Below are 11930 nucleotides of genomic sequence, written 5' to 3'. Positions count from 1 at the left end.
TTACTCCGGCATGACGCCCCAAATATGCCCCACGAGGGTGTTTTGTAATCGGAGCATTGTTAATGCGCACCCTGTCGTCATTAACGCGTGTGTATGTGTTTTGCGATGCGTGGCGATTTGATTTCGTCGCGAACATATGGCACGCGGGGGGCGGCTGATTGCGAAGGCGCCTGGCAAGCGTTCCGTCATTTAATTTTGACTCGCTGCCAATGCGCTATGCTATGCCAAGACGACGCTTTGTTTTCTATGCGGCGGTGGTAGTTTATCAAAGGCGCACCCCGAGATTAATCGGGTTAATGGGGGGCGGCAGCTAAAACCCACAATATCTACAAATTATATTTTATTCAATATTAGCGCATAATGCTCAAGGTCGGAATTGTTCACTTGTGGAAATCATTTTTAACGCATTAGTGCAGCATTACGTATGGACTATTATTGTAGTATTATATAATTGTTGCGATCAAGGCGAACTGGAATCTCTATGTCAATGACATCGAATTATGGCGAGGAACACACAATGCATGACTGAATCGAATTAAATGCGCAGGTAATCCCAACAAAATAAAAAACGAGACGTTATTGCACAACAAGCAATCTTAAAAGTTCATTGCAATATTTATATACAATGTGTTTAAAGTAAGTTTATGTTAAAAACATCCTAATTTAACATAGGCAATTTCTGGTACATGTCAAGTTGGTATGCAGTGGCGCCATCTGATTGCAACTACGCAAAATCTAAAAAAATCGTAAAAAAATAATTTTTGTTGATTTTTTGTTCTTTTTTCTGTTTTTATTTATTTAATTTTATTACTTGTACAATAAACACTCTTCTGAATATAAAAAATGATTAATAAGATAGTTTTTTTGGGTTCATATACAGTTGCACAATAATTTTGCGAGCCTTGAAGGATAGAGTTACGTAATTTCAATTTCGCCTTGCAAATACACTCAAAAAAGTTTTCAAATTTAGTTCGAGTCGATGACCTCAAATAAATATGTGCGCGGTATGTGTGCTAGTAGTAACTCACGTTCATTATCAGCACGCGGCGCATGCACAACAATCATTATTAGCATGTTTTTAAACCATTTTTATATTTTTTCGCGCGCGGCGCGTCGAAAGTCGCTGCCGCACACCTGCCTGCGCTAAGGCATCACGCGAATTCGCCGATGATTAATCAAACATCCAACGACCGGCGGTAACCCGCGACGTCGGTGGCAATTAGTAAAAATTTTAAATCTCCGCGCGCGGACCGCGAGAGTATATATATTATGTGCGCGTAATGCGCCTGCACAATTGCGACTTTGATCGTGTGTGAGATTTAACTTGATTTATATTAAGTGTCCGTTGAGTGAATTTATTCTTTAAATTTTTTTAAAGATTTTATGAATTTTTGTGAAGAAAAGTGTGACAATGACGTTGGGTAATTTTGTTTTTAAAGTATGTCTGGTGATATGGTGTGCCCTTGGAGTTTCGGGCATGAATAACAATGAAACTTTACGGCAAACTGAAATTCTGCTAAGTTTGGCGAACTTTCCGCAGACATTTTTGTCAGCGTTTGGAAATGCGGATATTTCTCCGGAGTGCAGAAATGCGATGATTCTGTATGCGCAAGGAATTGAGAAATTTGATGGATGGGCCCTCAAAAGTAAGTCTGCAAAATTTGTTTTATATTTAGATTAATTTTTCAATTTTCTTTATTTTCTTTATTTTCTTCTTAATAAATTATTTGGTGCATTTATGAAATGTTTTTTGTTTTGAAATTGTATTGATGCATTTTACTTATCTATATCATTTTAAGTCGCAACAAGTAAGTCATGGTAGATTACAAAAATATTTGATATTATTATCTCCGATAATCAAGATAAATTGCAGTGCAATGAACTTGCATTGTAAAAAATTCTCTATTTTTTTATTAACCAATAATCCACACAAATATTATAAATTCGAATTGGTGTTTGGTGTATTATTGTGACATTTTAACGTAAAAATCACAAAAAAATAAAATTGTTTGCAGTTATGACAAAAATATGACTTTTAAGGTGAAAAATATAGGATAAACCTTAGTAAAAAATTTTATTATTTATTTATTAGTTATTATCCATTTAAAACGCGGAATATATAAGAAAATAAATAATTTTATTTATTAAACAAATAAAATTTCAAATTTTGATTATTAAACCAAAATTTTTCTGTCAAATCTTTTTTTTATCACTAATTGCAATTAAATTTTTTCAATATTTCTTTGTCCCTAGTGTTTGACGCAATGTCTAAGGTACAGTCCGGTATCCTGGCCGGAAACCTATATAACTTGGGAGCTTACGATGAATGCCAATCGATACGCGACGTCGCCGTCAACTCGCCGCAGGATCAAGGAGTGATCACACTAATTAGCGGAAGATATTGCCTTGCCACAGTGCCTTTCACAGTAAGCTTTCCCATTGCTATAATTTGTTTGTCATACTTGTACTTCTATATAAATTTAAATTTGAAATATTTGCTTCGCTGATTTCAAATTAAAACTTCAGTTTGTTTTAAATATAATAACTTTAAATAGAATAATACTTTAGATACCTTTATATTGGTCAACATGTGCTCCTGATGCATGTTCAGCAGATGATTTAAATGCTATTATGGAAAGTGCACACGTTCCAATGAATTTCACGGAATTATATTGTCATGATCCGAGTCAAGATCCGGAATTCACTTCAGGGGATATTATATTAATGTAAGCAATCATATAAATATATTAATATTTATTCTGAAACTTAAAATTAAATTTTTACAGAGTTTGTTTTGGTATTATTTTTACTGCTATGATTTTATCTTCTATCTACGATTATTACCTACGATATTATAAGAAAACAACCTGTCACCCAATACTACTTGCATTTTCAATGGTTACCAACGGTGAGAAACTTTTTGCCACAAGAGAACCAGGAACCGGAGGTGATCAAATGGAATGCCTTTCAGGTATCCGTTCAATAAGCATGATGTGGATTATTCTCGGTCACACTTTCAGTAATATTGCAATCGTAGCTGTTTCTAATGTGAACAATATTTTAAGTGTAAGTCAATTTTTTATTTTTATTATTTTTTTATTTAATACAATTTTTAGTTTATGACCGATGGTTGGACAATGTACGTCCGCGGCGCCACTGTGTCTGTAGACACATTTTTTCTAATGGGCGGCATAGTGATGATCTACGTCTATCTTAAATCAACCAAGGACAGCCGGACGTTCAATGTTTTCCAGTATTATTTGCATCGATATCTACGGTATGTTATTCCACATCAGTAAATATAATAAAATTTTGCTTATCGCAACTAAACTGCAGTTTGTTGAACTCAATTCATAGAAAATAGCAAACATAGAAATTATATAAACTAGTTATTAGATAAAAACAGGTCAAGGATAATCCAGCAATTTGTGATTAGATTCCACAAAACGCAAAACTAAGTAATATTTAATTATTTCATAATTACTAGTGTATATTTTACTGATAAATTAGTGATTTTTAATTTTTAATTTAATATTTTTGCATTATTTTCAATTATTTTTAGTTTAACGCCTGCCCTGGCCGCAGTTCTTGCTGTTCATCTCACAGTTCTTAGACATTTTGGTTCCGGTCCTTTCTGGCCAATGATGAACAGTTATGCATTAGACAATTGCAAGAAATATTGGTGGAGTGTCTTGTTGTATATTCAAAACTATGCCAATCCATATGAATTAGTAAGTTTAGACTACATTTAACGCTCAACAAAAAATTTCATTTCGAAATTTTAAATTTCAGTTATAAAAAAGTTTTTATTTTTATTTTTTTTTAATTTTTTTATTATTTTTTTTTAGTGTGTTGGTCAAAGTTGGTATCTCTCTGTGGATACACAATTATTCATCCTATCACCAATATTTCTTATTCCCATTAAACGTTGGCCAAGAATTACACTTGCTGCTGTTTTCCTTGCCGCAGTGGCATCCATTTCATCCGGTTTTACAATGGCTTGGATTTATGAACTTGTTGATACAAATAATTTGTAAGTATTGCCTCCCACAATAAAAAATAATTCACTAAACAAATTTAAAAATAGAAAAAAAGATCCAGACGCAACGGAAGCCTACATGCGGAAGTTTTATACCACAACATACGCACGTGCTGCCCCCTGGTTAATCGGTATTATTATAGGCTACTTCATTCACAAAGTCAAAATTGTTCAAAAAGGACAATTCAAAATAAGCAAGGTACCTACAACATAAAAAAACACTAAAACTTTTTTTATGTGTTTTATCTTTATTTCTGTTTACTTCTGTTCACAGTTTCTGAATCTATCCCTATGGGCATGTTCACTTAGCGTGTTGGCAACGTGCGTTTTCACGGACAAGGCGCAGGACGATTACGATCGTCTCGCCATGTCATCCTACATCGCATTCATGCGTCCTGCATGGTCACTGGCGCTCTCCTGGGTGATTTTTGCATGCGTGACGGGATACGGCGGTGAGTAAACATTCAATACACACCTTTCACATTCACTTTTTCCTTATACTTTATACTTCACAGGATATGTGAATACATTCTTATCAGCAAAGATATTCCAAGTGTTGGCGCGTCTTACCTATTCAATGTACCTCACGCACTTTACCATCATCCTCGTGATAGATTTATCAACAAAACAGCCGATAGCGTTTTCGAATATACGCGTGGTAAGTAACGCCATCTATTAACTAAAAATAACATAACTAATATTTTCGTGTTTTCTTTGTAGTTGTATGATTTTTGGTCTGTTTTTGCTCTTGTTTTTGCAATCAGCGTGTTTTGGACGTTGGCGTTCGAATCGCCGATTATTATCATTGAGAAATGTCTTCTCGGAAGCGGAAATAGGAAGAAATCGGAAGTTGCTACTAAAGATAATAATGTAAATACTACTTTTGGTAGTTCAAGTAATATAGTGGAGGAAAATGTTATTGGTGGGCATTATCGTTCGCATGATGAACAAACTATTCAAAATGGCGTCTATAACCAAAGTTACGTTCATGATGAAACTACACAGGGCACCAAAGTACAATAATGTGATAATAAAATAATTTTAGAGAAACACACTGTATATAATAAACTTTTTAACTGTTTATCACAATTTTTACTTAATTATCTTTAAATTTTGTTGATATTAACGTTATTTATGGATTGGTTGCATAAAATTAGTTAAGTTTTTAACATATTTCATTTTAAACCTCATAGATGGCGTAGCTACCAATTGTCAGCTGTCAACCACCAAGCTTTCGTTAACATTTTGTGTAAATTTTAGATTAACGCACTGTATATAATAAAATTTTGATTATTATTAACATTTTTCATTGACAGTTGCAGAAAATTTGCCTATTTTCTAACCTATTTCATTTTATACACTATAGATGGCGTAACTGTCAATTGGCAGCTATCAAACACCAAGTTTTCTTTTATATTTTATATAAATTTTATATTAACACGCTGTATATATTAAAATTTTTATTAATATTAACATTTTTTATTGACAATTGCATAAAACTTGTTCATTTTATACCGTATTTTATTTTTAACACTATAGATGGCGTTGCTGTCAATTGTCGCCTGTCAAACACAAAGTTTTCTTTGACATCGCGTTGAAATTTAATATTTTTCGCCCAAAAACTAGTTCATAACTTTCCATTCAAAACTACTCATGAATATATAGTATGTTTTCATGCATTTCTAATAGGCGGAATCATGTTGCGAAACTTAATAACTTTCGGATCATTGAATCGCGCCGTCGGCACCTCTATGAACCCAAATTACAAATAGACCTTGAACGACGCGCCGAATTCGTCCGCTGCGTCTGCGTCTGCTGACTTAGAAGGCGAATGAGAACACGTTGCCACCGGGCGAAGAAACCGAAGCAGAATGCATAATTCATACGAATCATTGATGATGGATATCGCGACTAATGTCATTCGTCTCGTGCCGAACTAGCAAACTACGAGCAGCATTGGTGGTGATTGTGCCTGCCCCCGCAAACTATCGGCATTGTGCACGCGACGGCACTATATTTACGGCGCTTGAATTTGGTGTCTGTTTCCTGCGCTCGGTGGTGATCAGGTGCGCGTCTTGGGCTTTCATCGCTTTCAGTGTGGCAATAAAGCGGTGAAACTTGGTGGAGCGGTGAGGAATCACAGTTTGTCGACCGGCTTGATGGCTTTTTGTCTCAAGGACGAACTCTGAAGTTGACTTTGTGCAGAACTAGATGTGTTCACATTTGGACAGTTTGAACATCATTTGATTTGTTAATCATTCATTTATTGACGTGTAAACATGAAAATGTATATGATTAATCATTCATCTTTAACTAGCTTTTTATTAGAAAAAAGAGAAATGCTAGTAATACACTTTTGCGCCATCTCGGATTCAATTATGGAAGTATAACTAGGATTTAATCTCTACACCAACTTTCATCCCTTATTTAACACCCTTTTAATCAATATTTTTGATGTTTTATTATGTATTCTGCTATTTTATGAGAAAACAAATGGAACAAATCATAGATCATTAAAATCTGTCCTACCGTTCTTGAGTTATCAAAGTTTTAACTAACTTTTTTCGGTAAAAAAATGCACTATACAAAAAAATTTCAATATAAATAAAATTAAAATTAATTAAAAATAATTTTTTTCTATTCCCTTTGAAACTAAAAATAATTTCATTATTCATTACATTTTACAAAGCTTTTATAAACAATTAAAATATATCAACTCTAAATTTAATTGCAGCCAATTAAAAATGACCATTATTATAAAAATTTCGCAGATATTTTTAATTACAATTCCTCCTAACCCTATTTTATTACTTCACAAATACTAAAAACTATAAACAAATTTATTTCCAAATAAATTTCGCCAAAATTGACATTTATACTATGCTTTTATACTGGTCTTTAAGGGAGGTTATGCGCACAACAGTTTGTTGTTAATTTCCAGCATAAACTGTTGAGCATTTTGTCGGCTGCCAAGATAAGAAGATAATATTGTCGCAGCAAACGACTTGGCATTATCATGCTAACTTGGCGCGTCTCCTCGCAGCAGTCCTTGGCATTGTTAACCGAATTTAGTCGCGCGGCGTGCTTGGCGCTCATAAATGTCTTTGCGTGACGTCTTGGTGAATGTCATAATAGTTTGCGGGAAACATATGAGCGCTATGAAAGTTTCGAAAACTGCATGACATGTTTAAATTATGGATGGATTTACGGATTTACGGATATACTAATTAAAAATAAGAAAATAATTAAAAAATAAAAATAATTAAATTTTATTAAATTTTATTTATAACTAGCTGTTGCCTGCGACTTCGTTCCGGCAATGTAAAATAAAAATGTCATTCGTTTTTACTCTCTTGTTCTAGACATACTCGTAGTAAGAGTCAATTCTATCAATAAGATTAGCTATTTTAATTTAAAGAAATTAATTATATAAAGTTTTGTCAATAATGCACTTCAGCGCGCCATCTCGAATTCAATTATTTAACTATAACTATGATTGAATCTCAATGTCAAATTTTATTCTATAGAAAAGAACTGTTTTGAGGATTTTCCCGCCAATTATTCGAATTTTTCTCACCTTTTATACCTTCCCTAGACCTCCACGAATAATTCAAGACCAAGATAAGATAAATCGGTTCAGCCGTTCTCGAGTTTTAGCGAGACTAACGAACAGCAATTCATTTATATATATATATATATAGATTATTATAAATTGATAGTGAGAGTTACGACTTTTGATTTCGCATTATGGCAATATTGTAATAATCTTGTTATAAGTTCATCCGCCGTTTTACTAACTGATTTACACCTAATAATAAGTTGGGTTTATTTTTTTTAACTTAATCAAATAAAATTTATCTTCCATTGGACTTGAAAGTACACAATTATATAAGTAAACCAATTGAAAGCTCTAGAAGTTTATCAAACGTAATTAATTAATGTACATTTCTGAATATCCAATATATAAATAGACATGAACTCGAGAGCTCTGTTATTGTTTTATCTACATTGTTCCAATCCACTTGAAATTGGCAAAGATTAATCAGATATCAAAACCTTTGATTGGGTATTGAAGTATACATCTAGACATATATGACACGTTAGATCATAATAGTGAATCATTTCACATCTATAATTTTTGGTTGCACGTATACATCCTAAATAAATTTTGTGCAAAATTAGTTTATATTTCAATCCAAAATGGTTTTAAAAATTATTTTTTTTAAGTTGTGGTTAGTGACATTTTGTGTTCTTGGAGTGTCTACAGAACTGAGTGTGAACAATACAAAGAAGTACCATGAAGTTATGCACAATTTGAATAACTTATCTCAGACGTTTTTGCATGCATATAAAGATGCTGATATTACACCGAATTGTAAAACTGCGATGACACATTATAAGAATGCGTTTGGCAATCAGGAAGAATGGGCAATAAAAAGTAAATTATATTTAATTGCTACTATTTTTTTTCCAGAGACGTAATATATACTATCCTGACAAATATCACAAAAACGAAAGTGAGTTTGTCTGTTTGTTACGCTTTGAACCAAAAACTATTCATTCAATTGTGACACACTTTGGTAGGGAGATAGTTTTGACATAAACGAATAATATAGAATACATTTTGTTAAAAACTTTTACGAGGACAGATCAAAAATCAAAAAACTTGGATCAAAATTTAACCAAAAATAGCAAATTTTTTCCAATAATTCCTTTCATATAATTCCTGATTGTAATAACAATATAACGAAAACCATTTATTTTTTGTAGTGGCTGATGCAATGTCAAAGTTGCAGTCTGGAATTCTAAACGGCAACATCTACAATTTAGGAGCTTTCGACGAATGTCTATCAATTCGTCGCATTGACGTCTTCTCCCAGCCAGTAGACGGCAGTATTGCAATAGAATATACGCAAATTAATGGAAAATACTGTTTAGGAGGGGGGATACTTCTGGACGTACGTATTAAGCATAAATCTCAACAATTAAGATTATTTCCAAATGTTTTAAAATTATTTTGCTGTATACAAATAATGCAAAATAAATATTTTTGTATTGACAGATACCCTATAAATGGGCAATGTGTGCACCTGACGCATGCTCAGCCGATGATTTAAACAAAATCATAAAAATAATTCCGATACCAATGTTTTTCTCTGAAGATCAGTGTCAAGATCCAAGCCAGGAACCAGAACTTACTGATGGGGATATTGTAGTCATGTATGATAATAATTATACCGTTAATTATATTAAATAATCTATGTTTATACATTTCACAGGAATGTATTTGGAATTATTTTGGGAATAATGCTTGTATCGTCTTTGTACGACACGCATCTTCGATATTATGAAAAAAGTAAGATTAATTTTATTTTCATTGTTTCACAAAATAAATTTTTTAATTTTATTTTAATAGAGACGGCCCATCCATTATTATTAGCGTTTTCTGTGGTAACCAATGGAGAAAAACTCTTTGCAACCACAGAACCTGGTACAAATTCAGGCCAATTGGAGTGCCTTTCCGGTATTCGTTCAATGAGTATGATGTGGGTGATTCTTGGCCACATGTTTGACATTATAGGTGGCGTAGCCGTAACAAACATTACCAATGTTATCGACGTAAGTTTAATTGTTATTAGTAATGTTTATATTATTTTATCATTATATTTTTTTAGTTTATGACTGATAGTGGGACAATGTACGTCCGAGGAGGGACTGTTGCCGTGGACACCTTTTTTCTTTTGGGTGGTATTGTGATGATCTACGTTTATCTGAAATCTACCAAAGAGAAACAGACATTTAATATATTCCATTATTATTTGCATCGGTACCTTCGGTAAGTATCTTTCTATCTTCCAATAGAAATTAATCTTACCTAACTGACTAACTGACTTAACCTTTAATTAATTTTATGTTGCTATTTAAGGTTAACTCCAGCTTTAGCCGCCGTTCTTGTCGTACATCTTACTGCTCTCAAACATTTTGGATCAGGACCGTATTGGCCGAGACTGATTAATAACGTAAATGTTACTTGCGAGAAATATTGGTGGAGTTTATTGTTATACATTCAAAACTACACGAATACTCTAGAAATGGTAAGTTATACTAATTTTATGACCACTAAATTAAAATCTAAACAAAAACTTAAAAATTTCTTATTTTTTCTTTTATAGTGTATTCCACAAAGTTGGTATCTCTCTGTTGATACACAACTATTCCTTCTGTCACCACTTGTCTTGTTTCCAATCAAACGTTGGCCAAGATATACACTTGCAGCTGTTGTAGTTGCTGCGTTGGCTTCCATCTCATGTGGATTTGCGATAGCCTGGATTTACGAACTAAATGATAGTTTGCTTTTGTAAGATTTTAATCAACGCTGATTAATTAATTTAATTTAATAATTTTATAGGACTGTTGTCGGCGAAAACGCAGAAAAATATTCGTTGTATTATTACCATGCAACTTACTCTCGTGCTGCCCCATGGTTAATTGGTATCATAATTGGTTATGTCATCTACCAGGTGAAAATTGTCCAAAAAAATAAAAAATTCAAAATAAATTTGGTACGTAAAAACAACAGAGTATATATATTATTAAATTACAAATCATGAGCTTTGTAACAATTATTTGATTTATTTTTAATTCATATTTGCAGTTTTTAAATATGGCGTTGTGGATTGCATCGTTAGCTGTGATGGCAACTTGTGTGTTTGTGGACAAATCGCATGATGAATACGATCGTCTTGCCAATACGTCATTTATTGCTTTCCTTCGTCCTGCATGGTCTATTGCAGTCTCTTGGGTAATATTCGCCTGTGTCACTGGATACGGTGGTAAGTAAACATTAAAAAAAAATTTTTTTCGGTAAATAATAAATTTTGCATAGTTTTACCCGTTTTTTGATTAAATATGAAAATAATTATCAATTTGTACTTTTTAAGGTCCTGTAAATGCATTCTTGTCAGCTAGAGTTTTTCAAATTCTGGCACGACTCACTTATTCGATGTATCTGACGCATTTCTCAATTATCTTGGTACTTTACTTGTCAATCAAGCAGCCACTACCGTTCACTAACGCTCAAGGTGTAAGTAGCGCCATCTACTAACCAACAGCTCATAATTAAGCATTTTAAACATGTTATTTATTTATAGATGTATGAATATTGGTCGGTTTTCGCGTTGGTATTTGCAATCAGCGTGGTATGGACGCTGGCGTTTGAATCACCGATTATTATCATTGAGAAATGTCTTCTGGGAGGCGGAAATAAGAAAAAAACCAAAAGTGGCAACTAAAGATAATAATGTAAATACTACTTTTGGTAGTTCTAGTAATATAGTGGACGAGAAAGTTATTGGTGGGCATTATCGTTCACATGATGAACAAAATATTGAAAATTGCGTCGATAATCAAAGTTACGTTCATGATGAAACTGCACCGAGCACAAAATAACAATAATGTGATAATATATAATAGTCTTTTAATAAACACACTGTATATATTAAGCTTTTTAAATGTTATCACTACTTTTCTTAATATAATTAAATACAAAAAAATTTAAGATTTTATTTTTCATTTGCATTTTTTGGTGAAATTGGTCGTATCTCCGTAATTTTTATGACATTTTAATATAACTAATAATAAAATTAAAAATAATGAAATTTTCTATCAGTCACTTTTTTAATTTCACAAAAATTTTTATTTACAACAAAGTTATGATCATTTAAACATTACCCAAAAAATATTTTCTTTAATTTATATAAAAATTAAAATTCAAACTTAATTTTAAACCAAATTAAAATCTACAATCTTTAATTCACTTGATACCTTAGATACCTAATTATTTTCTCCATAAATCTCCCTTTTAACCATATCAAAATTCTTCCTGCAAGTC

General features: G+C 32.5%; 2 protein-coding genes across 2 annotated transcripts; both read left to right on the top strand.

Moving 5' to 3' along the window:
• Positions 1-1277: 1277 nt before the first annotated feature.
• Positions 1278-5122, top strand: LOC135804004 (nose resistant to fluoxetine protein 6-like). Its single transcript, XM_065317756.1, has 11 exons — positions 1278-1646; positions 2254-2426; positions 2569-2726; positions 2787-3066; positions 3117-3277; positions 3563-3731; positions 3849-4033; positions 4088-4238; positions 4314-4491; positions 4555-4697; positions 4760-5122. The coding sequence occupies exons 1-11, from the start codon at positions 1412-1414 to the stop codon at positions 5060-5062; spliced, it is 2136 nt and encodes a 711-aa protein (XP_065173828.1). The 5' UTR covers positions 1278-1411; the 3' UTR covers positions 5063-5122.
• Positions 5123-8148: 3026 nt separating this feature from the next.
• LOC135804060 (nose resistant to fluoxetine protein 6-like) lies at positions 8149-11604 on the top strand. The gene is made up of 12 exons (XM_065317821.1): positions 8149-8477; positions 8810-8997; positions 9102-9259; positions 9319-9395; positions 9456-9658; positions 9715-9875; positions 9966-10134; positions 10213-10397; positions 10449-10602; positions 10695-10872; positions 10981-11123; positions 11191-11604. The coding sequence occupies exons 1-12, from the start codon at positions 8240-8242 to the stop codon at positions 11329-11331; spliced, it is 1995 nt and encodes a 664-aa protein (XP_065173893.1). The 5' UTR covers positions 8149-8239; the 3' UTR covers positions 11332-11604.
• The last annotated feature ends 326 nt before the right edge of the window (positions 11605-11930 follow it).

The sequence above is a fragment of the Atheta coriaria genome, unplaced genomic scaffold, assembly GCF_025399875.1.
Source record: "Atheta coriaria isolate IRGN ID8LTWV9N9 unplaced genomic scaffold, Caltech_Dcor_3.1 hic_scaffold_3_pilon, whole genome shotgun sequence".
Lineage (NCBI taxonomy): Eukaryota > Metazoa > Arthropoda > Insecta > Coleoptera > Staphylinidae > Dalotia > Dalotia coriaria.
The sequence above is the reverse complement of the archived record's forward strand: the minus strand, read 5'-3'. Positions and strand labels throughout refer to the sequence as shown.